General features: G+C 43.9%; 1 protein-coding gene across 1 annotated transcript in view; it reads left to right on the forward strand.

Annotated features, from left to right (window-relative positions):
* LOC128845525 (coagulation factor V-like) overlaps nt 1-27412 on the forward strand; it is a 54137-nt gene that overhangs the window by 15689 nt on the left and 11036 nt on the right. The window contains exons 8-19 of the mRNA XM_054044311.1: nt 958-1135; nt 1982-2084; nt 6102-6313; nt 7327-7477; nt 9090-9302; nt 9657-11475; nt 13981-14155; nt 19434-19670; nt 21293-21500; nt 23550-23723; nt 26204-26320; nt 26813-26884. Coding sequence (XP_053900286.1) covers nt 958-1135; nt 1982-2084; nt 6102-6313; nt 7327-7477; nt 9090-9302; nt 9657-11475; nt 13981-14155; nt 19434-19670; nt 21293-21500; nt 23550-23723; nt 26204-26320; nt 26813-26884 — 3659 coding nt within the window. The remainder of the gene's footprint in view (nt 1-957; nt 1136-1981; nt 2085-6101; nt 6314-7326; nt 7478-9089; nt 9303-9656; nt 11476-13980; nt 14156-19433; nt 19671-21292; nt 21501-23549; nt 23724-26203; nt 26321-26812; nt 26885-27412) is intronic.

The following is a 27412-nucleotide window of genomic DNA, read 5'->3' on the forward strand; positions in this document are numbered from 1 at the left end:
TTGGACCTATTGCAACTCTTGCAGTTTCAGTGTGGGGCACACACCCCATCACAAGGACCTAAAGACTTACATAGACCATAGATGGTCTTACATGACAATGATACCAGAACACTTGGAACCATATAGATATGTGTCACATGAACAGTCCTTTGTAGATGAAGGGGTTTTGAGAATTGACCATCTTGTTGTGCCTACACTTCTGAGAGAACGATTAATTCACCTGGCACATGGAGGACATATGGAGATGAGTCTAACCAAAAGACAATTGCGATAAGACTTCTGGTGGCCAGGGATGGACAAGGAAGTTGCGGAAGTAATCAAGAATTACATGGCTTGTCTTAGAAGTGATAAGTCACAGAAAACCTGTTATCACGCTTCTACAGCCTTTCTCAAAAGAGTCTAGGTACAAAACAGCCACAGCTCATGGCTAAACCACAACTGCTCACCTCACTTCATGAATGCTACCTATTCTTAGCCATCATTGGGAATTCCACTGTCTTTGAAACCTTGATGTAACATTGATTAAGTCAAGTCTCTTGATTTGGATTCAGGATATCAGAGTTCAATTCCTGGCTCTGCCACAGACTGTGACAACTTGGGCAAGTCACTCAGTCCCTCTGTGCCTCCTTTTCCTATTTGTAAAATGGGAGACGTAATACTTCCTCTCTCCCCTCCTTTGTTTGTCTTGAAAATTTTGATTGGAAGCTCTCTCATACTATGTGTTTATATAGTGTCTAGCACAATGAGAACCCTGGCCTTGGTTGGGTCTCTAGCTGCTACTGTAGCACAAATCATAATAATCTATTTTATAGAGCTGTGTGTAATCTAGATCTGTTTTTTCCCATGTAATGGGCTTCTGCTATTTCCCCTGGGAGAGTATTCTACCATCTAGTGGATCTCACCATTAAGAAGATATTATTGATACTTCCCCCCCCCTTTTTTTTTTTTTTTTTAAAGGCAATATAAAGCTCAGAACTTGGACAACTTCTCAAATCTCATTGGGAAGAAGTATAAAAAGGCTGTTTTCAGGCAGTATGCAGATGCCAACTTCAATAAGCGTCTGGAGACTCCCCAGCCCAAGGAAATGGGAATTCTGGGCCCTGTTATCAGAGCTCAGGTTAGAGACATAATCAAGGTAAATGGCGAGGGCCAAATACAAAGACTGTATGTACTGTGGTGTAACTTACTGTAAATGTAAACTAACTTACTGTAAACAAGAAACAGCTTGTGTTGGATTCTTTGTCAGATAATGTGTAATGATACAAAGAGTGGCCATATTTGAAGGTAGGATCACAAGGGGACAGAGTTAAGTTGAAGTTTGCAGTCTTGTATCTGCCATCCCTGACTTTGGGTGCTGGGTTTATCAATCTTAACTTTGCATTGATTTTTGTAAAGAATATTTAAAATAGCTGGTCCAAAACCCCAACTCCAAACACACCTGAACTTCGGGGAAGTTCGAATCTATCTGAACTTTATGAACCCATAATCTCTACCTTAGAGACTAACAAATTTATTTGGGCGTAAGCTTTCGTGGGATATATCCCACTTCATCAGCTGCATGGAGTGGAAAATACAGTAAGCAGGTATAAATATACAGCCCATGAAAAGATGGGAGTTGCCACAAGGACTCCTCATTGTTTTTAAGGGATCCCAGTGATTCCAATCTGTGGCTCAGCACTCTCCATGGCTTTGTGTGCCTGGCAGTGTGGGAAGATCTCCTGAGGACGGCGTTCTCATCAGCCACCTGAGACCAGGCAGAACAAGAGCAACCCCAATCCGTGGGCTCCACAAATGTTCACGTTGCAGTAGAGCTTCTGGTTTAAGGTCCCCAGATTTTTCTTTGAAGGAGCGTTTCTTCCCCTGAGCACTTTCGGTGCTGAAATCTGCAAGTTTCGCTCTCACTGGGATTTGTAGCAATGTACCCAGACCAGGATTCACTGAATGCTGAACTCCTACTTTCTTCATCTTCATATCTACGTAGATTGTGTTCAAAAATATGGCCAGTCGACCCTACAGCATTTACCTCCATGGAGTGACGCTTTCAAAGGATGCAGGAGGAGCCACTGACCCCCGGGATTCCACAGGTCAGAAACTGTTCACATTTGCACAATATCAAAAGTGTTACTTTGTTTAGGGTCTCTTTTTGCCTTTAGGGGGTCATGTAATTGATTAGGGCACAGGAGTGGGAGACCTGGGTTTTGTTCCCAGCTGTGCCACTGACCTGCTGCATGATTTGGGGTAAGTTGCATCTCTTCTCCGTGCCTCACTTTCCCCATCGGTAAAATGGGGATTATGTTAAATGCCCACTTTTGTAAAGTGCTTTGAGATCTACAGATGAAAAATAAAATGTAAATATGCTAAGCAGCACTATTATTTAAAAAAAAAAACTGTGTGGAAGTGTTCCTCGACTTCAGTGAGCTAATGTCAGTTTACACTAGCCAAGGTTCTCACCCAACATAACATAAGAACAGCCATACTGGGTCAGACCAATGGTCCATCTAGCTTCGTATCCTGTCTGACAGTGGCCGGTACCAGATGCTTCAGAGGGAATGAACAGAACAGGGCAATTTCCAGTGATCCATCCCCTGTCGTACAGTCCCAGCTTCTGGTAGTTGGAGCATGGGGTTGGGACCCTGACCATTTTGGCTAATAGCCATCGATGGACCGACCTGTCCTCCATATTCTTATCTCATTTATTTTTTGAGCCCAGTTATACTTCTGGCCTTCGTAACATCCCCTGACATTGAGTTCCACAGGTAGACTGTGCGTTGGGCAAAGAAGTACTCCTTACTTTTGTTTTACACCTGCTGCCTATTAATTTCATCGGGTGATCATTAGTTCTTGTGTTATGTGAAAGGATAAATAACACTTCCCGCTTCACTTTCTCCTCACCATGCATGATTTTATAGACTTCTATCATATTCCCCCCTTAGGCCTGGTCCACACTAACCCCCCACTTCGAATTAAGATACGTAACTTCAGCTACATGAAGAACGTAGCTGAAGTCGAAGTACCTTAGTTCGAACTTACCGCGGGTCCAGACGCGGCAGGCAGACTCCCCCGCTGACTCCACGTACTCCTCTCGCAGAGCAGGAGAACTGGCGTCAACGGCGAGCACTTCCGGGATCGATCCCAGAAGATCAATTGCTTACCACCGGACCCGGAGGTAAGTATAGACCTACCCTTAGTTGTCGCTTTTCTAATCTGAAGAGTCCCAGTCTTTTTAATCTCTGCTCCTACGGAAGCTTTTCCATACCCCTCATCATTTTTGTTGCTGTTCTCTCCACCTTTTCCAATTCTGAGAGATCTTTTTTGAGACAAGGTGACCAGAACTGCACAGTTCAAGATATGGGTGTATCACGGATTTATATAGTGGCAGTATGATATTTTCTGTTTTAATATCTATCCCTTTCCTAATGGTTCCTAACATTCTGTTCACTTTTTTGACTGCTGCACATTGAGCGGCTGTTTTCAGAGAACTATCCATATTGACTCCAAGATCTTTCTGAAGTGGTAACAGATAATTTAGACCCCATCATTTTGTGTATATATAGTTGGGATTATTTTTTCCGATGTGTATTATTTTGTATTTATCAACATTGAACTTAATCTGCCATTTTGTTGCCCAGTCACCCAGTTCATTGAGATCCCTTTATCACTATTCAGTCAGTTTTGTACTTAACTGATTTGAGTGCTTTTGTACAGCTACAAATTTTGCCACCTTTCTGTTCACCCTCTTTTCCAGATCATTTATGAAAAGTTGAACACATTTCCCAATACAGATCTTTGCGGGAACCTGCTATTTACCTTTCTCTGCTGTGAAAAGTGACGCTTTATTCCTACCCTGTATTTCCTATCTTTTAATTAGTTACTGATCTAGGAGAGGACCTTCCCTCTTATCCCATGACTGCTTACTTTGCCTTTGGTTAGGGACTTGTCAAAGGCTCTCTGAAAGTCGAAGTACACTATATCTTCATATTCTTTGCATGGTTAAATAGTAACAGAGGAGAAGAAATATTAGAAAATATTAAGAAGCATAGCTAAGGGAAAAAGAGAAATGTTTTCTGCTGTGATCTGAAATGAGATGGGGCTGAGAGATACAGAAAGAGCAGAAGTAGTAGCAGGAAAAGTCATCAACAGTGGCAAGACTGTGTATCCACAATCTTGGATAGTGAGGATGCTCGTGCTGGGCGAGCAAACGAGTGACTACACAGAAGTTCAGGGCTATAAAATAAGCTGTAGCCAGTCCATGGGAGGCTTTAAAGAAGGAAGAGGGGACGTTTTATTTCCTGAATCCTGTAAGGAATGGGAGTCAGTGGATTTGTTCAAAGACCGGAAAGATGTGATTGCACTTGTTTGTATGAGTCAGACAGCAAGCAGCATTCACAGTGGTTTGCAGTCAAGATGGAAGGGTGTATCAAGTGGGGTCTGGTTCTATTCAATATCTCCATCAGTGATTTAGATAATGGCAGAGAGAGTATATTTATAAAGTTGTGGCTGATACAAAGCTGGGAGGGGTTGCAAGTGCTTTAGTGGATAGGATTAAAATTCAAAATAATCTGGACAAACTGGAGAAATGGTCTGAAGTAACTAGAATGAAATTCAATAAGGACAAATGCAAAGTACTCCACTTAAAAAGGAACAATCACTTGTGCAAACACAAAATGGGAAATGACTGCCTAGGAAGGAGTACTGCGGAAAGGTGATCCACTGTGACCCCCAGTCCAAGCTAAATATTAGTCAACCGTATAACACTGTTGCAAAAGAAGGCAAACATCATTCTTGCATGTATTAGCAGGATTGTTGTAAGCAAAACACAAGAAGTAATTCTTCTGCTCTACTGTGTGCTGATTAGGCCTCAACTGGAGTATTATGTCTAGATCTGGGCGCCACATTTCAGAAAAGATCTGGACAAATTGGAGAAAGTCCAGAAAAGAGCAACAGAAATGACTAAAGGTCTAGAAAACATGACCTTTGAGGGAAGATTGAAAAAATGGGGTTTGTTTAGTCTGGAGAAGAGAAGACTGAGGAGGGGACATAAGTTTTCAAGTACATAAAAGGTTGTTACAAGGAGGGAGGTAATTTGTTCTCCTTAAACTCTTAGGATAGGACAAGAAGCAATGGGCTTAAATTGGAGCAAGGGAAGTTTAGGTTGGACGTTAGGAAAAACTTCCAAACTGTCAGGGTGGTTAAACCTTGGAATAAACTGCCCAGGGAGGTTGTGGAATCTCCTTCATTGGAGATTTTTAAGAGCAGGTTTGATAAACACCTGTCAGGAATGGTCTAGATACTACTTAGTCCTTTTCATGAGTACAGGGGGCTGGACTAGATGACCTCTCGAGGTCCTTTCCAGTCCTTTGATTCTATTTCTGCAGCATTAACTTCAACTGATTAAATGCTGTTTTATGGGTAATGGTTTGGTATAGGAAGAATGTAGTGAGTAGCAGGTTTGTTGTAGAAATAGAATGGAGCTGCCTCTAGCCAGGACGTATGCTAGAGCCAAGGCAATTCCTTCTCAATCTGCTTCCCCACCAGTGTGCAGTTCACGGTCACCTTAAAATGTCACAATTAAAATATAGAATGTTCTGCCCCAGATATGAACAGTCCTTGTTCAACAGGTTTTTTTGTCCTTCTGTAGTGCCTTTCATCCATGGATCTCAAAGTGATTTACATGCATCATTCATTTAGCTTCATGACAAGCCTCTAAATTAAGTGTTATAATTCCCATTTAGCACATGGGAGCTTAGCAGTCAGAAAACGCAGTAACAACATGTTTTGCATTCTGCAGTGGACATGAGGCATGTCTCCAGGCTGTGCTAAAGCTTTAGCCGGTCCAAGGCTTTAACTTAACAGAGCATAGTTAAGTTTCTTTCTGCACTGCAAACAGGAACTCTGTTTAAGCCACATGGGACAACTATGCTGTATCTAGGTCCCCGTACTCAGTTGTTTTTGAAGTGTAGATCTGCCCAAAGTACATATTGGACTTCAAGTGCCTGAAGGTGCACTGACTTCATCGGAGCTATGCCAGTTTACACCAGTCATGAATCTGGCTCTAGTTTGTAAGTCCTAATAATGTTTCTCTCTTTTTATTTCTCCTTCAGACAACAGCACTCTGAGTAAAGCCGTTCAACCGGGGGAAACCTACACGTATAAATGGAGCATCATGGACACCGATCAGCCCACTGCACAGGATGCCCAGTGTCTAACGAGATTATATCACAGTGCTGTAGATGTAACCAGGGATATAGCCTCTGGACTGATTGGCCCACTTCTGATTTGTAAAAGAGAAGCCCTGGACAAGAGGGGTGTGCAGGTATGATCATGTTGTACAACCTCTGAGGGAGTGGGGGGGAGGGGCTCCTGTCTGTGTGTGATGTTTGAACTACAGGGGAATTTGGTTTCATTGATTGATCCCTTAGAGAAAAGGCCTCTAGAACTGAACTGGGATCGGGTCACTAGGCTTCTGTAGAAGTCAGTCTAAAAACCTGTAGAATGTAATGAGGTATGAGATCTGTAGGGTGGTTCAAAGAACTTCTCCAAAGGAACTCCCTAGTTGGGACATTAAATTCTATAGGATGAGTCAAAAACCCTAAAATAAGGGGATTGTTTTCTATTAAATTCGATAGGACTTTTCCATAAGGGCTGCTTGCAGTGATGGCTTTTAGCTGCCTGCTGGCATATTTGGCCCCAGATTTAGTGTGCTCGTTGGGGCTTTCAGTTAGAAAGATCAGGCTGCTAGTGATTTCTTTCTTGGTGCTTTGTTTGCCAAGACAAGAAATTGCAAAATCCTGGTTCTAGACACCACCCTAAACTTCCCCAAAGTTTGAAGGTATGCAGGGAGAAAGGGAGGAAGTTCTGACCCCAATCTATCATAGGTTCAACCTAGGTCTGAAACCCCAAACTTTGGGGATCCAGAAGCATTGCAAGGGGGTTGCTGGGAGAGGTCTTCTTCCACTTCCCCTCCATGGGGCCAAAAGAAGGAATCTACTTTGGCAGTGGCTCAGACACCAACCACTAGTGAGTGGAAGCAGTGAATAAATCGCCTGCACGTACAGCAACAAGTGCTCCAGTAAGGGGAGCCCAGCTCATAGCAGCCATGCTAGTAGCTGGTCCAGCGTCACCCAGTGAGTCCGTTGCAGAGGTAGGAATGGAACCCAGGAGTCCGGAACCCCAGTCCCTTGCTCTAACCACTGGACTGTGCTTCTGTTCACTTGAATGGGAAGTTTGCCTCTGGAGGGATGGCAAGATTAGGCCCTTAATATACCCCACTATGTATCAATTAGCTGCTTGCAAAACTTACCCTGCCGTGTCTGCTGTCTTTTTCAGAAAAAGGCAGATGTAGAGCAGCAGGCCGTGTTTGCCGTGTTCGATGAAAACAAGAGTTGGTACTTGGAGGATAACATCAAGCAGTACTGCAGCAACCCCTCCAGCGTTAAAAGGGATGATCCCAAGTTCTACAGGTCTAACGTAAAGCACAGTGAGTGGGAAACTAAGCCCAAGGGGAAGTGAAAGTGGCCCCTGCCCTGAGATTGTGTGCTGAAGGATGGATGTGTGCTGAAAGCACGAATGAGCAGAGTTCTGGTTCTGGCTTCAAGGATCTGCTATTTCCAGAATTTCATAGGGCAACTTAGCCACAGACAAGCTCATCATGAGCCAGGCAAATGTAAACCGAGAAGGGGAAGTGAGAGTGGTCTCAGCAGCCCTGCATGGGCTTCTGGGCCACCAACTGCAGTCCATTGAGGTAGCACCTGGAGGTGGGGGGTGGAGGTATCAGTGATTGTGGGAGACAGAGAGGTAGAGTACCTGGGTGAGGGACTGGGGTTCTGGTAAATGTCTGCGTAGAGCCTGGCAGAGGGGAATGGATACTGGGGGTGAGTGGTTATAGTGGGCAGGGGCTGGCAGGGTTCCTGGGGTGGTGACAAGGAACAATCTATGATGCTGCACCTGTTTGCCCTGGGGTGGATGGGGGAAGGAATCAGGAGGGAACTAAAGGGAGGGATGTTGGAAAGAATCCAGAAGTCAGCCAAGCAGCTGCTTGCCTGGTACTGCATGCTTTTGGGTTTGGAGTAAGCTGCAGCTATGAGCATGGCACTAAGCAATTGGTAAGTGTTAATGAATCTGTTAACTTGACAGTGGGGAGGGGAGCCTGGCTGCACAGCCCTGTGTGTGGCCTCAGTGCATGTAGTTGTGAAAAGCTGCCTCCTCAGAGCCACAGCACAAGGGAATCAGGAGGGAGCATGTGGTCCAGTAACACACAGGATAGCAGAGCAGCCAGAGAAACTGCTGATTTTTTATATATATATATATATATATATATGAAGATATCTCCTAGAGCTGGAAGGGACCCCGAAAGGTCATCGAGTCCAGCCCCCTGCCTTCACTAGCAAGACCAAGAACTGATTTTGCCCCAGGTCCCTAAGTGGGCCCCCTCAAGGATTGAACTCACAACCCTGGGTTTATCAGGCCAATGCTCAAACCACTGAGCTATGCCTCCCCCCGCCGCTAGTCTCTGGGGTTTCTTCCAGTGTTTGACTCTAGCTTGTGAATCTGAGCATGTGTCCTGAAGGCATGTGCCCTCCCACAATAGCTGGTGAATATGATTGAACAAGCACTGGGAGCCCATTTCTCACCCTCCCCAGTGTACCCGGCCCAGGTCACCCACAATGAGTAATGCAGAACCCAAAAGTGAAAAGTAAACATAAGTGAAATTGAATAGTGAACTCGTAGTCTATTTTCACCCTAGCTAGCTGAGAGAAATGTATAAAATAAACAATTTTTAAAATATATATTTGAATTATTTCACCCTGAATCCAATATAGGGTGACTAGGAACAGAGGTAAGGGAATGTTATTTTAATATGTGATTTTTTTTTTTTTTTTTTTTTTTTAAACCTAATGGTGTCCCTTCAAATGAAGGTGACTGGATTGCAGCCCAATTTCATTAGAGTGCCAATAATCTTTCTGTCTGGATACAAGGATGTCAGTTACATCCCTGTTGTCACTCCATTGAAGGCATGAATTTAGCTTACCGTCTTGCATGCTGGTGAGGCTTTAAGGTGCAGTAATATCATATCTTGTGCTTTGTTTTAGCAATAAATGGCTACATGTCTGACAGCACTGAAATCCTGGAATTTCCCCATGACAGAATTGTACAGTGGCACGTCTCCAGTATTGGCACCCAGGATGAGGTAGTGTCCATACACCTTTCTGGTCACACTTTTTTGACTCGAGGGAAGTATGAAGATGTACTGAATCTTTTTCCCATGAGTGGAGAATCGGTCACTGTAGAAATGAACAATGCTGGTAAGTGGCAGACTGCTGTGTTTAATGATCTGCTAAGAGATTTCGTAGCTAGAGTCCATAAGGACTCATAAAAATAGAAAAGCTTTGTATAAATTGCATACAGAATTTCAGCCCCTCTAAATCTTTCCCTAGATTACAGCAAGCGTGATTGATACACATGGGGTATATGTATGCTGGCTGCACGTGACACAGCAGTGCATATGCTATACTTAGTGATGATTCTTTATTGCTTTTGAGCACTCCCCAAAAAAATCCTTACTGTGGGACTAGTTGTATAACTGTCATTTGAGGCACAGTATTGAAGTTCTCTGTAAAAATAATACGTAGTACATTTTTTTTTTTTTTCAATTGCAGGTACGTGGCTTTTTGCATCCTGGGGTTCCCCTGAGATGAGCCATGGCATGAGGCTGAGGTTTAGAGATGCCAAGCGTGAAAAAGATGTAGATTATTCTGATGAGGATGGCCCATATGATATCATAGAATTCCCCTCTGAGAACACTCATCAAAATGTGCCTGTCACCTCACCCCAAACTGGAGGAGAAACAGAAAAAAAACAGCAGTCTTCTGATGATTTTGATTACCAAGATTTTCTGGCCTCAAGTTTGGGACTTCAGACATTTGGGAAGAAATCAATGGTCCAGGAGGAAATGCTGAATCTTACTGCTCTGGCCATAGATGAGAACTTTGGCACCAGCACTAAGAGTGCTGATGTGGCTGCTGGCTCAGATCCGCCATTCAGTGATACCTTGGACACTGATGTGCTCTTGGAAACTCAAAGCACTGCTCCTCTCCCAACCAAGGCTGGGTCCCTCCATAAAAATTACACGGCAGCAGAACAATCACTTCCAGTCACCACAACAGCAGTAAGTCCTGGCTTGGCATCTGAAGCTGGAAACCAAAGTGACTATGAAGCAAATCAGAGTCAGATGTCAGGAAATTATGAGAAAACACTTGCAGGTGAACTACTGAGGACCAGGGAAGAAGCACAAACAAAAGATGCAGCAGAACTGTTACCTGACAGAGGGGACAGCATGAAGTCCTTCTTTGCAACACTCTATTTAGAGGAGCCGCAAGAGGAACATTCAGGAGGAGAATACAATTTCTCCAGTTCAGATATGTTAGGGACGGACCAATTTCCAAATGAATATGTTGAGGACCAGGATGTGGAGGAAGTAGAGGAGGAGGAAACCAAGAAAGAAAATGCTGAATTTCCCAAACATGCAGATAACTTGACTTTTGCTGTGGGACACAGGGCAGAAAACAATGAGTTAAACATGTTCAATCTCCCGGACTTAGAACTACCCAAAGATAAACAAGAAAGAAATTTTACTCTAGATTATGCATCGGATATCTTAATTTCTACTCGCAGCCCAGTGGTGGCAAAGGACATGCTGGGAAAGCTGTCGCCAAGAGATATGAAGTCTCCATCTAAAATTATGAATGAGAAAAGGAATTTGGCGTCTGGGAAGGAGGGTTATGGGATGGAGACAAATTCAGCTCAGGCTACTGATAAATTACAGAATCGTTCCAGAAATGCTACAATGCCTACAAGAGAGAGTGTATCCCTGAATAAGAAGAAGCAAGGAAAATTCAAAGGCTACTCACAGTTTACAGAGGGTCATTGGAAAGTAAGCAGTAAGCATCCAACTCTGAAAGGGGAAGAGAGAAATGTGAATGGCACCTTGAGTACATCTGTGACTCGCATCAAGACCCGAAGGAGGAAAAAGGATAATCAAAACTATAGTAGTCTCTCATTGACACCCAGAGGTGTGAGACCCCCAAAGATACCTGGAGAGCAAAACTGCACATTATTGTCCAGTGAGGCCAGCCACACAGTGTCCCTTTGTGAGACCAACAATACAGCATTGCCCAGTGAGGCCAACCTCCCGGTTTTGCCAAGCAGGGCTAACTACACGCTGACCCCAAGACAATTTAAGCCAGTCATCATAGGGCTTCCCAGTGGGAATGGGGACTCCAAGAAGCATGTTCCAGGAGGCTCTGACCGTTTGGAAATTGCAGATGACCAATATACAAGGGACCCCAGATTCAACATTAATAATGTCCGTAACCCTGATGACATTGCTGTGCATCATCTACACAACAGAGGGAACATGAGGAGATACTACATTGCAGCCGAAGAGGTCTTCTGGGACTATGCAGGACTAAAGAAAAGGTTGGGCCAAATTCTTCCTCTCTTGCCTCACACCCTGTTGCTAAATACCAGGCCACTGATTCAGATAGCTGTCCCACAGCAAAGCTACTGTTGAAGGGTTATGGGATTTCTTAAACACAAGTGCTGTTCAGTTTAACAATCTGTAATGCAGTAGGTGAAGAGGAAGAGAGGAAGGACCAGTGCTTTAGGGTACTAGCCTGAAATTCAGGAGACCTGGGTTTAACTCCCAGCTCTGCCTGAGACTTCCTGTATGACCTTGGGCAAGTCACTTAGTCTCCCTGTGCCTCAGTTCCCCTTCTGTAAAACGGAGATAAAGCTCTTTCCTACCTCACAGGTGCTTTTGTGGGGATAAATGCATTGAAGATTGGGAGGTGCTCAGATACTACAATAATGAGGTCCACATCAATACCTTAGCTTGGTGTCTAAGTACGTGTAGATGGGATGGTTTGGAGCTCAGTCAAGAGAGAGCCTATAGGTTGCTAGTTTGAATCCAGCTTGGGTAGGTAGGTACTTAGGTCACTTCGAAAAATCTCCACCTAAGGGAGTTTCAGTGGAGCTGGTGCCTAACACCCTTAGGCCCCACTGAAAATTCCAGCCTTATAGTTCCCACCATCTGAAGTTGTGTTCAATCTACAGTACAAAATGAGGAGTTTGACTCTCAGTCCAGTTCCCAGCAGATAAATATCCACATCATGCAAATCACCACCACCATAGATGATTTTAATTAATCCCCTTGTTGCTAGTCTTAGCAGAGATCAAGAACTGATTGGACCATCGCGCATGAACCCCAAATTTGAGATGTTCACATTTTGTTTTGATTTGGAAAAAGTGGCTTTATTTCCCAACAAGAATTTGTAATCCCGTTTTTCTGAGAGAGAAATTCAATCTGTTAGAAATTTGAAATTTCATTGCAACGAAGATCAACGTTTAAATCAAACCATGCAAAATTACCAGTGATTGCATATTTCTTTGCAAAATCTGCCTTTTTTCCCCCTAAAATTGCTACCCACAAAAATATTTGCACAGCCTGAATTTTCATTGTCGGGTGATTTAGGACAGGAGCAGAAATAGTTTCACTACAGCAAATTCAGTCTCCGAACTGTGTATTTTTCAAATTGTATTTCCAGGCTACTTGACAAACTTGTCTATTTCCCCCTTCCCAACTTTCCTCATGTAGACCCTGCTTCAGCGCCACCTTCATTATTTGTATTTGCAAGAGTACCCAGAGGGCTCTGAGTTCTCCATGTGTAAAAATCCTGAAGCTCAAATATTGAAATGATTTGCCCTGTGTGGGGCAGACACTCAGCTGCTGATATAAATGACCATAGCACAAGCGAAGTCAATGATGCTGTGACAACTTCCCCCAGCTGAGGATCTGTCCCTGAGTCTTTGGAAGAGTTGAGAATAGAACCTACATTCATAAGAAACTGAATCAGCACTTAGAGTTTTGGTGAGGCAATAAGAATCCAGCTCCCTCTCCCATAGATGTATCGGTACTGGAGAGCTAATGGGAATAAAGGGTGTATTTAGTTATCCGCTATAATTCAGAGCCGCATGAGCAAGAGATGATCCCCAGGCCTTCGCTCTAGGCACTAGGGGAGTAGTGCTCTTCCACTAAGGATACATCTACACAGTCTGCGGCAGCAAGCCTTCCAAGTGCAGCTCAACATACTTGGCCTTGTGCTAACATTATAAAAATAGCTGTGTAGACAGTCTGTTGAAATTGAAGCACAGGCTGGTACTTGGTCTCTGACTCCCACCCCTCTCCCTAGTCTTCAAAGCCGAAGCCACATCTACACCGCTATTTTTAGTTGGGTAGTGCAAGCCCGAGTATGCTGTGGGCTGTGTAGTTGTACCTTAGGTGACTGAGGGACTAAACTCCTATTTCTCCGCAGTTCAGTTGCATTTTTAAACGTGGTTGTGACCAAATGGCAAATATGCAAAGGGACACCTTCTCACTGAGCTGTCAGCATCACTTCCTCATGCGGCTCTGAATTATAGCTGATAACTAATTACATCCTTTATTCCCATTAGCTCTCCAGTGCCGATACATCTGTGGGAGAGGGAGCTGGATTCTTATTGCCTCACCAAAACTCTAAGTGCTGATTCAGTTTCTTATGGATGATGGTGTAAGAAGTATAAATAGCCCAGATGGATTTTCAGATATTAGAGAAATTTTTCATCACTGGTGGTTAGAAAAACTATTTTAGGATTTGCAAACTGGGCAAATTTGGTGTGGAATCACTGTGGAGAAAAACGGAATGTAGTGATATCATTTTGTAGTCACTTTAATACCCTGGATCATACATTTTTCAGTGTGAATCACTGACATTTGTGCTGATTCTTTTTCCTCCAAAGCATTCCAACAGTAAATGTAACTGTTTCTCAGACTACATCTTGAGGGGGTTTTATGTGTAGGTCTTTAATTTTCATCATAAGATGTCCGTTTTTCTAATTCCATGATGTTTGTTCCATTATGTTCTAATTCCATTATGTTCCCCTCAGCACAATGAGGAATGACAGAACCAGCCATGGTGGGGGCAACACCATATACAAAAAAGTGATTTTCCGAAGCTATGTGGATAGTACCTTTACAACTCGGGAGCCTGAAGGGGAGTATGAAGAACACCTGGGTATCCTGGGTCCTGTTATCAGGGCTGAGGTGGATGATGTCATCCAAGTAAGTCAAGGCTTCAGGTGTTTGGTGCATGAAGGTTTCTTACAAGGATCTGAAGAGGCTGAGCTAGAACTGGTTGAAAAATATCAATCACTTTTGGTGGGACATCTTGGGGAAAAAAAAATTTTTTTACAACTTCCCACCAAAAAAGCTTTGTTTTTTAACACAAAACCAAAAAGTGGGCGAGGGGAGGGAGATTTGCTTTTTGAAATCATAATTTTCCCCAAAACTGAACTGAAACATGAATTTTTCACTGAAAAACCTGAAACTTTAGACAAAAATGAAAATGTTTATATTTGTCCGAAAAGTCCTTTTTTGTCTTAAAAATACTTTGGTGTGAAAATGTTGAGCAGTTCTAGTGTAAATGACTCTCTGGTCAGTATGTGTTACAGGTCCCCCCTCTGAGCCAGAGGATAGGAGTTGTCACAGTCCCCCCCACACTCACAGCCAGGTATGGAGCTTTAGCTCAAGTTGTAGCCACTCATGCTTTTAGTTCTGGAGGTTCTCACTTCAATCTCTGCATGGTGGCCAAGATGCCGGCCATCACATAAAGATTAAGGATGCTGTGGAAGCAATACAAATAATAAATACGATACAAGGGATTATAGCTAGTAGTAACAGGGGAATATTACAAAAGGGCACATTTCCTGTGAATAAGCTCTTTGAGACGGTGGAATAGTCTTCCCCAAGAGAAGCGGTCACTATCTCTTGGGACTTAAAACTGGGCAGTGTATTAGAATATTTACTATAAGGAAGGTTTTGACCCCTCATGGGATGGACTGAATGAAACAGGTGGTTCTTCGTGTAGTATCCCTTAGCGCCGTCAATTGGAGATGTATGGTAGCAGTGTCCGCGTGGGTCGTGGGTGTACAGTAGGTGTCTCGTGGCGCCGTTGGTGCTGTGTGTAGCATGCGCACAACCCGAGCCCTCCAGCTCCTTCTCAATGTCTTCCGCTAAAAAGGGAGCGAAGGGGCAGTGTTAGCATTTCTCCCTAAAACCGTTAAGCAATAATTTTTAGATAAATATTTAGATAAGCTGTTGGGGAGTTAGTAAAACAAAAACAAATTTCTTGTTAGTTCGTTAGACAACATTTCCGCCCTCCCCCCCCCCCTGGTTAAGGGACGGTTACTAGTTAAAATTCCGGGGTCTCCAGGCTTCAAACAATGCAGCTCCTGCCATGATGCCATGCCCGTTTCAGATGGATGCTCTTTATGCATACGCTGCCTGGGTGAGGGGTATATTATTCCAGAGAAATATTCCCACTGCAGCAACCTGAAAGCCAGAGCCCAGTAATACAGGGATATCCGGCTTAAAATAATCTTGATAGAGAAGTCCCTCCAGCCTGAGGAGAACAAGCAAACAGCCTCTCTAGACACTCCTCAAGATGGAAAAGGAGACCTACCTGCTGAAAAAACAAAAAATGTGGGCTCAAATGTCTCCGCAGAGAGATCTGCGAAAAGAGAGGCGGTCTCCTGCCAGGACACTAGTTGTCGAGGCAGTAAATCACCGTAACAAACAGCCACAATTCAAGGTTACACCCCATGACAAAGAACACAAAAGACTCGACTCGTTCGGACGTAAGATATATTCCTCCGGTGTCCTTCAGTTTCGGGTGGCCGATTATTCTGCGCTATTGGCCAAATATGACTACGACAACTATGGGAAACCGGCCCAGTTCACCTCTGAGCTACCAGAGGAAAAACACACAATTCCAGGCTGTCATCACCGAGGGCCAGCTCAGATCCAAAACAGCCCTTCAGGCAGCATTGGACACAGCAGACATGGCAGCCAGAACGATGGCCACAGCCTCAGTACTGCGCCGAGCCTCATGGCTTCCGGCCTCGGGGATACTAAAAGAACTCCAGATAAAAGTAGAAGACTTATCTTTCGACCGGGAACAACTCTTCTCTCAGAAGACGGACAGGGTCCTTCATTCAGTGAAGGACTCTCATGCCATGCTCTGCACTTTGAGGATTTACACCCCCCCTGCAAAGAGAAAGAGATACCATCTCAGAGACCTAGAGACTCCTCAAACAGGCAACAACACCAGCGTCAACGATCACAACGTCGGCGACCACCTCAATCTCAGGCGCCGACTTCTCAGGCGGCACTTCCAAAACCGCAATTTTGAAAAGTTGGTCGAGGGTCTGAACGACCTCCCTCACGAAACAGCGCTCATGCCTGACCCATTCCCAATTTTTGGCCATTGACTCCAACCCTTTTACCACATCTAGGCCACTATAACATCAGACCAGTGGGTGTTGGAAGTTATCAAGTCAGGATACACTGTCCCCTTTACCTTCCACCCACCTACCCAACCCCCTATCCTGTCCCTTTTCAGAGACCCTTCTCATGAGCACCTACTACGACAAGAAGTCAATCATCTTCTACAACTAGGTGCTGTGGAACAAGTATCCCTACAATTCAGAGAGAAGGGATTCTACTCCCATTACTTCCTGACCCAGAAGAAGAGCAGGAGATGGAGACCCATCCTGGATTTACAGAACCTCAGCAAGTTTGTCAGATCCCAAAAATTCAAGATGGTCACGTTTGGTACGATACTCCCAGTGCTGCAACAGGGGTATTGGTTTTCAGCCCTCGACGTCCAAGATGGGAGGGATAGCTCAGTGGTTTGAGCACTGGCCTGCTAAATGCAGGGTTGTGAGTTCAATACTTGAGGGGGCCACTTAGGGATCTGGGGCAAAATCAATACTTGGTTCTGCTAGTGAAGGCTGGACTCGATGACCTTTCAAGGTCCCTTCCAGTTCTAGGAGATAAGATAGGATGCTTATTTCCATATCGCCATTCATCCTGCTCACAGGAAATGTCTACGATTCACGGTAGACGAGAACACTTCCAATATGGAGTACTACCATTCGGCCTATCCACAGCACCAAGTCTCTTCTCCAAAACTCTAGCGAGGTTAGCGACTCATCTGTGCAAACAGGGAATAATGATTTTCCCCTACCTGGACGATTGCCTACGAGACACAATGAATGCAGTCCAGTCCACTTTCACACTATTCCAGGAGCTGAGTCTACAAAAAAAGAATGGAAATCAACCATAAACCCAGTCCAACAGCTAGACTTTATCGGAGCACACCTTGATGCCATAGAAGCCAAGGCATCATTACCCCTTATCAGATTCACAAATGTCACGAACCTCATTTCAGAGGTACAAGTCAGTCCTCAAGTTCAGGCTCACACGATCCTACAATTACTGGGATACATGGCAGCCACAATGTTCATGGTACGACATGCAAGACTACATATGCGAAGTCTACAAGGTTGGGTAAGCACGGTATACATACCAAGCAAACACAACCTACACAAACGGCTCACAGTTCCACCAAATGTCCAACTCATTACAATGCTGGACAAGACCACAAAATATCTGTATGGGTATCCCTTTTCAACAGAACTCCCGACAACAGTGATCACCACAGATAGGCTGGGGTGCTCACATGAGTCAACAAACAATACAAGGCAAATCGTCTCCGTGACAGACTCCACTGCACATCAATTTTTGCTAGAGCTATGAGCAGTTTGCAACGCCTGCAGGCACTTCCTACCTTCTATATGGAACAAATCCATTTGAATTACGACCAACAATATCGCCTCATGTTCTATATCAACAGGCAAGGAGGAGCTCGTTCACATTCTCAATGCACAGAAGCCGTGAGACTTTGGAATTGGTGCATACAACACAACGTAAACATCTCAGTGTTACCTGCCAGGCTGTCAGAATGCGACAGCAGACACACTCAGCAGCTACTTCTCCCAGGATCACGAATGGGAGATGAATGGAGAGATCTTGAGTTCAATCTTCAAACAGTGAGTCACTCCCACCATCGATCTGTTTGCATCCCCAACGAATCGCAAATGCGCAATGTTCTGCTCAAGAACAGGACTGGGACTACCGGTCATTAAGCGATGCCTTCCTCATCAAATGGGAGGCACCGCTCATGTATGTGTTTCCACGATACCAGTCATATCACACGTGATACACAAGATACGAGCAGACAGAGCCAAAGTTATCCTTACAGTCCCGACATGGCCCAGGCAGGCATAGTATCCTTACCTGTTATGCATGGCAATATGCATCCTGCAAGCTCTCCCTCGCTGGTCGGATCTGCTGTCTCAACACAATGGTCACACTCTCCACCCGACTGGAGATACTCCACCTACAGGTGTGGCTTCTGAATGGTTCCACCATGACGAAATAACCTGCTCGGAACAAGTCAAACGTGTTATTAAACGGCAGGAAACTGAGTATGAGAAACACATCGCTTCAAAAATGGAAGAGGTTCTCTGCCTGGTGTCAAGGAAGACACTTGATGAGCGATACAGCTGTGCTACCATTAATCTTAGATTGGAGCTGAAAAGCACTGGCTTAACGATGAGCTTGATCAGAGTCCATCTTGCAGCCATTTCAGCATTCCACCGAGAGATCGATAGAACTTCGACATTTGCACACCCAACTACAAAACGCTTCCTCAGGGGTCTCAGAAATGTTTACCCAGATGTGTGATGACCTACACCAACATGAGACCTCAGCCTGGTATTGAAATGCCTCACCAGACCACCATTCGAACAATTAGCCACCTGCTCATTATCTCGAACTTCTTTGACCAGGCTCTCTCGTACATAGAGGGAACAGATGAGTTGCATAAAAATCAGGAACAAGAAAAGGGGAGACAAAAGCCAACCCTAATCTTGGAACTCCATCCTCTGAGTGAGGGAGAAAAGACCAGCTCCTTGCCCTGGCAGTCCACCTCTGGGATGAGGGAGATGCATAATAGAGACACTCCTATTGACATCAGTGGGAATTACATACACTAGGATCTAGTATTACTGTAGAACCAGCTTGTGCCCCATCTAACACAGCCACCCAAGGGTGTAGGAAAGAATAAAGGCTCCCTATCCCCCTTGTGCAACCCATGGTAGACCTGCCTGGAATTGGGGTTCTCAGAGGAATACAGGGGCTGCTACCAACTTGCTCCCTCTTGGGAACAGTGCTGAAAAGGGGGCAGGGAGTAGGCGGAGCCATTACCCTGCTCCCCACATACTACTAGCTATGCACAGTGGAGTCTGCTGCACCCCAGAAAGATAGGTCAGGAGTTACACTCCCCACCTCCAACCAGGCACAATCTAGCCCATAATCAGTGGACAAATCTGAATCCTGAATTTGTACTTTACACAGTTCATGGGTGTTTTATGCCTGGAGTTTTGGTTTAGGCCCAAATCTGCTAATCGAGAATCTGCCTTTATTTATTTTCTAGGTTCATTTTAAAAATCTGGCATCCAGACCATATTCCCTCCATTCCCATGGGCTTTTCTATGAGAAATCCTCTGAGGGAAGCAGTTATGAAGATGAGTCTCCAGACTGGTTCAAAAAGGATGATGCAGTTCAGCCAAATGACACCTATACCTATGTATGGTTTGCAACCAAGCGGTCTGGACCTATACAACCTGGGGCAGCCTGTAGGTCCTGGGCCTATTACTCCGGTGTAAACCCGGTAAGGAAATCTAAGCAGAAGGGTGCTGGAGTCTGTTGGATAACAGCTACTATGTCTTGTTGCTGAAATACTGGTTTCACAGCACTTTGCATTGCTTCCTATTCTTTGGGGCCTGATTCGTGACTCTCTTGTTCCTCATCTAATCATTTATGCCTCTGCAAAGTGAATATAAATTGCTGCCACTGGCATGAGTGGGTGGAGAACTCTGATTTGGTAGCATTTCATAGCCACTTTGCATAGAGTTCAGTAACTACACAAGGCAATGGGGAATCAGACCCTTTATCCCAAATTTAGGGCCTGATCCAAAGTGTTTCTGTTGAGTTTGTAGACTTTGGATCAGGCCCTTAGTTAGGAATATAGCATAGCTGAGAGATTCGTCCAGCCCCCGTGTTTGCAATGTGATGTGCAAATACATCTTGGATCTGGGTTCCTCATCTGTAAAATGGGACCTTTACCCAACCTTTATTAATTAAGTCTTACTTCTCTACCTGGTAAATTGGTTGAAATAATCATTCAACTAGAATAAATAAAAGATCTGGAAGATCATGGTATGATAGGGTCTATCCAGCATGGTTTCTGAAGAGGAAAGTTGTGTCACTAATCTGTTAGAATCCTTTGAATGTGTCAGTAAAATAGCGGCTAAAGCAGAATCAAATGGCATATTTTATTTACACTTTCAAAAGGCCCTTGACAAGGTCATGCACAGGAGGCTACTGAAGAAAGTAAGTAGTCGTAGACTGCAAGGCTGAGTATAGTCATGGATCAAATACTGGTTAAAAGAGTTAACAAACAGTAGGATTAAAAGGTCAGTTTTCATGATGGCAAAAGGCTAACAGCAAGGGGTCACAAGGTTGTGTATTAGCTCCAGTGTTGTTCAATACATTTTTCTAATGACCTGGAAAGAGGGGGAGGTGACTAGTCAGGTAGCAATATCCATTGATGACACAATTAATTTAGGTTCGCCAAGTCCAGAGAAGACTGTGAGGAACTTCAAAGGGTCCTAACCAAGCTAGTTGAGTGGGCAACATGATGGTAGATTAAATTCAGTATTGATGTATACAAAATTAACATTTTCTGTCCTGTATGCATTAACTACTTGCACTTTATGTGGTTCTAAATTAACCATATCAACTCATGAACGGTACCTGAGCATCACTGCAGACAGATCAATGAAAAGCTCTGCTCAATGTGCAGCTGCAGGTGAAAAAGCAAACAAAATGTTATGATGCATACAGAATAGGAGGGGGAACAATATATAATGGCATTATAATCGTTCCTGTAATCAGTGGTACAGCCTCCTCTGGATACTGTATGTGTGGAACTGGCCACCCATCTCAAAAAGGATATTGCAGAACTAGACAGGGATCGCAGACTGGCAGCATACGTTTAGGGTTATTTAAAAAACATGAAAAAAAGTCTGGCACTGGCCATTGCTGGAGACAGGATGCTGAACTGGACGGGCCTCGCGTCTGATCCAGTCTGGCAATTCCTGTGCACCAATGTTAACATTTGTAAGGGAAAATTCTCAAATGAAAGCCCCTGTGAATATGCAAATTGTTATTAATGATGTATTTTGGGAAACCCTAATTTTTTACTTCTAATTTGTATTTATTGCCTTCCAGGAGAAAGATATTCACTCAGGCTTGATTGGTCCAATCTTGATCTGTCGAAAGGGAACCCTCAGTACAAGTAACAGGCCAGTAGATACCCGAGAGTTTGTCCTGCTTTTTATGGTCTTTGATGAAGAGAAAAGCTGGTACTTCAATAAGCATTCCAAAAGGACTTACACTGAGAAGACCTCAGAAGTGCAAAAATACCATAAATTCCATGGTACTAATGTTTCCCTTTGTCGGTTATTCATGTTGGGAGGGAAGAGGAAGGCATTAAAGACTTCAACCCAGCTTCTCTTGGTGCACTTGCAACTTTGCACGCACACATCATTTGCATGCACCTTTTTTTTTTTAATATGCACTATTCCTTGTGCATATAAAAATAGAATATGCATATAGACTAGAGCTGGTTGGAAAATGTTGACAAAAACAGAAAATATGTTTTTGTTAAAATTGTTCAAAGAAAATTTTTACTTTTTTCAGGTTTTGAACAGGAAGTTTTCAGTTGTGGGCTGAAAACCATAATCTCCCTGGTTCTTCAGGATTTTCAACACAAGTTGAAGTTTTCCATGGAAAACAGAACCTTTTCTGTGTGAATTTCATTTTAAAAAAAATCAATTTTCCATCAAAAAGCAGTTTCAAGAGAATTTTCAGCCAGGCCGCTCCATCTGTGTGGGGGGTGTGTAGGAAGGGGTGGAGGGGTTGTTTGGCAGGAGAGCTGGTAGAAAATTTCAACTGAAACAGTGTTCAATTGAATTGAAAATGCTGATCTGATTACACCAAAAATTTTTGCAAAATTGCATCAGTTTTAATTAATTTCCCACAAAAATGCATTTTTGTGTTTCAGAAAAATTGTGAAATTCCCCATGAAACAGAACATCCTGGTTTCAGCCAGCTCTAATTGGCACAGATGGAAGTTTGTGCATAGGGGGTGGATTTTCAGACGTGCTTGGCACCGACAACAGAATCTGGCTTTTCAGAGGAGTCCAGTTCCCACTTAGGTACCAAAAGAAGTGGCCAATTATTCCAAAGAGCTCAGGACCCAGCAGCTCCCCCCTTTCACAACAATGCGAGCTGTTGGGTGATGCACACTTTTGAAAATCTGATCACTTCATTTAGGTGCCTAAATGGGAGATCTCTTTTGGAAACTTGGCCAGTTGTACTACTATTTATGTGAATAAGTGATCGTACGCAAAAATGGAAGCCACATTTTTAAAATGTGATCCTTAAAGTCAGGCACAAGTCAGATCTGTTGACATTAATAGAGTCTGTCTCATTATATTCAATCCCCCTGTACTCTACAGCAAGCAGTGCTTAAATCCCGTGGCCTGGTCTCTGAATTCTTTGGCATTCAGGTGCAGCAGGCTGTGAATTCTGTGGCACTTCCATTTAAATTTGAAAAATGGAGTTTTTCTGAATTTAGTATGATAATGAATATTGCCATCAACACAGGAACCTCTGTTAGTTTATTTTAATATTAAATCCCCCAACCGAGGAGATGAGAGGCAATTTGGGATTGGAATAAGCACATTTGCTGGATGTTTCCAATAAAATGATAAGTAGTGAAATAGTTAACAAAGTTGACTTTTAAATCATCACCTTTACATTTCAGAATCAATGCACTATTCATATGAAGTGGATAGGTCACACCTCTCAGAGCTATTGCTCTAGGCTGTTTGCAGTCTCAGGCAGACATTTGGGTATTGAGTAACACTTGATTAATATTTTTGAGACTTTATTTCCCACGGCCAGTAGGGACCCTGGGGGGGTTTCCCTTGAAATTTTCAGAGTTGCAACACCCACTTGATGATGACCATTTAAGAGGTATCAACTTAATTTATGCCCCCTAATATAGGGTTTATGGGGTTAGTTTGGCTCACAAACCTAATATGAATCAAGGTGGCCTCATGTTCGACTCATTCAAACAGATAAATATCAACACTATCTACTTTTGGCTGTTCAAGAGTTTCTGGGGGTTTTGTTCATTTTGTTTCTACCAGGAAGGTAGAAAGCATTCTCGCTTATTTGAATGACCATCAATTACACTTGCAATGACACTTAATTTATTAACTGAGAAGGTCATTATTATATGTTGACACTAGAGATTGGCATGGACCAGGACACCAGATCTGAAACTCTATAGGCTTTGGGGACATTTGCATCTAGATCCAATCTGTATCCTCTGGTCCAATTCTAGTTGACATCTTTATTGTCTCTCAGCTGGAGTGTTTGTAGTTTCTTTTATCCCTTGTAATATTTTTCTTTTCAGCCATTAATGGGATCATATATCACTTGCAAGGACTGAGGATGTATAAAGATGAACTGGTCCGATGGCACTTGTTGAATATGGGCGGGTCAAAAGATATTCACGTGGTTCACTTTCATGGTCAGACCTTCACAGAAGTCCCTGGGCATCAGCTTGGTGTCTGTCCTCTCCTTCCAGGTACATATCAGCTCAGTGGTCTTGTCATTTATACTCCTAATTATGAGGCTAAACCCTACACTTGGTAATGTTGGGGTGACTCTACTAAAATTCAGTGTCATTAGATCAGCAGAAGCAGAAATTGGTTTGGGCCCATTAAGATAGTGATGATTAAGTCTTGTGTTTCCAGGTACTTGCTGTTCATTTCCTGTGAGGTCGGAAAGGACTTCCCCAACCCCAGCATCATCTACTTCCGGGTTCTGAAACTGGGGGTTGGGACCCCTCAGGGGGTTGCGAGGTTATTACATGGGAGGTCGCAAGCTGTCAGTCTCCACCTCAAACCCCGCTTTGCCTCCCGCATTCATAATAATGTTATATATTAAAACACTTTTTAATATTTTTAAGGGAGGGTCTCCCTCAGAGGTTTGCTGTGTGAAAGGGGTCACCAGTACAAAAGTTTGAGAACTACAGATCTACCTCATTGAGTTGGGGAGGTGGGACTGGAGAGGAGGCCGCCCTCCTCTGAAATGTAAGTTACTGGGCAAGGTTGGAGATGGATGTGGAGTGCATGGACTGATGTCCTGATCAGGCACAGCAGGTTTGTATAGGGGAGATAGAGCTGGTAGGCCGTGTTGTCTGGGGTCTGTTCCCAGCTATGCCACTGACCTGCTGTGTGAACATGGGCAAGTCCCTTCCCTGCTCTGTCCCTCAGTTTCCCCCATTTGCAAAATGAGGACAATAATGCTGATTTCACTTTGTAAAGTGCTTGGAGACTTGTGGCTAGAGAGCTTAGTATTCACACTGAAAAGAAAGACTCCATGAATAACTAGTTAATAATCACAATAGAGCTCTTTTTTGTTGCCATTAAAATGCTTTTCATACAGTCCCATAAGACAGTCCCATAACCAAACTAGGGAAATTACTATAAGGTGGGCGCACAACAGGTTGAAAGACGGTACTCAAAGAGTAGTTATCGATGGTTCGCTGTCAAACCGGGAGGGCTTATCCAGTGGGGTCCATCCGGGGTCAGTCCTGGGTCCAGAACTAGTTAATATTATTTTCACTAATGACATGGATAATGGAGTGCTTGTAAAATTTGCAGGTGGTACCAAGGTGGGAGGGTGCAGGACAGGATTAGAATTCAAAACAACCTTAACAAATTGGAGAATTGGTTTGAAATCGATAGGATGAAATTCAGTAAAGACAAGTGCAAAGCATTTCACTTAGGAAGGAAAAATCAAATGCACAGCTACAAAATGGGGAATAACTGGCTAGGTGGTAGTACTGCTGAAAAGGATCTTTGGGTTATAGTGGATCACAAATTTAAAACGAGTCAACAATGTGATGCAGTTGTGAAAAAGGCTTAAAATCATTCTGGGGTCTATTGACAGGAGTGTTGTATGTAAGACTTGGGAAGTAATTGTCCTTCTCTACTCAGCACTGGTGAGACCTCAGCTGGAGTACTATGTCCAATTCTGGGCACCATAGGTGCAGACTCCGTGGGTGCTCCAGGGCACGGAGAAAAATTAGCAGGTGCTTAGCACCCACCGGCAGCTAAGCTCCACTCCCGCCTGCTGCTGGCCCCTGCTGATCAACTCCTACCCCTCCTTCCCAGTGCCTCCTGCACACTGCTGAACAGCTGTTCCGCGGCGTGCAGGAGGCGCTGGGAGTGGGAAAGGAGCGTGCTCGGGGGAGGGATCAGAAAGAGGTGGGGGTGGAGTGGGGGTGGGAAGAGGCAGGGCAGGGGTGGAGGTGGGGCCGGAGGCTGAGCGGTTGTTGAGCATCACCAGGGAAAAGTAGAAGTCGGGACCTGTGCTGGGCACACACTTTAGGAAAGATATCTGAGGGGTAGCCGTGTTAGTCTGGGTCTGTAAAAAGCAACAGAGTCTCCACAGGACTCTCTGTTGCTTTTTAGGAAAGATGTGGACAAAATGGAGACAGTCCCAAGGAGACCAACAAAAATGATAAAAGGGTTAGCAAACCTGATCTATGAAGAATGGTTAAATAAACCTGGACATGTTTAGTCTTGAGAAGAGAAACCTGAGGGGGCGACCTGCTAACAGTCTTCCAGTATGTTAAGGGCCAGCATCAGCCCCTCAGAGTTACTGTTACCACAGCATGAATCCGTGTAAAAGGTTAGGTCATTCACTACATGACCACACAGCCCATACTGCGTATGCAGTATTCTACAAAATATGTGCATGCATCCAAGGTTCTGTGAAAAGGTAAATTTTAAAGTGATGAATTTTGGATTCAGATCTGAACTTTTGATTCCCGCATGTCTCTAATTAGAACCCCTTTCTTAAAAGGAGAATGATGTTGGTATCTGCTACGCTTTCCAATAGGCGCAAGATATTAGACTCTCATTTTGTCAAGCCACCAGAAATGGGCAGGATCGATAGGCCTTGGTTTATCCAGCCTCACTGTTCTGTGTCAGCCAATCTCCTGCTAACGTTTCAATAGATTAGCTGTGATTTATTTTTCTCCTCTCTATTTTAAAGGCTCATTTCGAACTATTGAAATGACCCCACCAAAAGCTGGCATGTGGCTTTTAGACACCGAAGTGGGGGAATATCAGCAAGCTGGAATGCAGGCCTCCTTTATCGTTGTAGAAAAAGGTACTGAATCTAATCATGATCATTCTAATATACAGGAGTCTAGTTACAAAGTTCTCTCTCCCTTTCAGGGCATGGGACAGTAATGGCGGAATAGAATCTGAATTGAGGAAACAGCTATATTATAAAGGGGGAGCTCATGGAGTGATTATAGTAAATTGAATTTTAAAAGAAGTGTTGTATAGCATTCAAAGCACTAACTTTACATTCGTTGATTCCCTAAAACCACCTATGAATTCTTAATTGAGGGAACTGAACGCAGAGATGATTTTGATCATCTGGGCATACAGAGCTCGCTCTCTCTCTCTCTCTCTCTCTCTCTTTTTTTTAAACAGTGATGAAATCCCAAATGTGCCCTATTGGGAGTTGGTACGAAGGGTGATCTCATCAGAAATGCCCAGCCAGCTCCTCAAACATGACTCTGAAAGACCCTTTTTCCTGATAAGTTATGGAATGCAGCTCATCAGTCATCAACCATTTTTGTGTTCTCTCTAGAGTGCAAGTTACCAATGGGCCTAATGAATGGACTTATACTTGATTCACAGATCAGTGCTTCTCATCACATAAGTAAGTTTAAACACACGGTAGAAGAACATTTTATTATTTGAGAAGATCAGACATGGTCTTCAGTAATACGACTTGGCACCAGGCAGTGCAATTGAAGATTTTCTCTGCCTCTCTGTGTTTCATGCATGCTACTGTCTTATGGCATCATTTCAGTAATTAACAGGCGGTCAGACTTCAGAAAGCTCTTGGTTCTGCAGGCCCGGAGTCGGAGCAGGACTGAGCAGCCCAAGGCCATGTGTACACTGCAGAGTTTGGCTGGCATAGCTATGCTGACAGAAGGAGTTCTGATGGGATAGCTACACTGCCTCCCTGAACAGCATTAGCTATACCTACAGAAGATTGCGGGGGAGGAGGTTGCCAGCATAACTGTCAGCTGGGAGATGTGATTTCCCCCTTCTGCCCTCCCCCCCAATTAACAGAACTATGCTGACAAAATGTAAGTGTGTAGACCAGGCCAATATCACTGTAGTCTTCTGACAGTGAGGTAGGCTTTTCTGCTCCTCCTGTTCTATGTGCTGGCTAATGTAA

This window comes from Malaclemys terrapin, chromosome 1 (genome assembly GCF_027887155.1).
Source record: "Malaclemys terrapin pileata isolate rMalTer1 chromosome 1, rMalTer1.hap1, whole genome shotgun sequence".
Lineage (NCBI taxonomy): Eukaryota > Metazoa > Chordata > Testudines > Emydidae > Malaclemys > Malaclemys terrapin.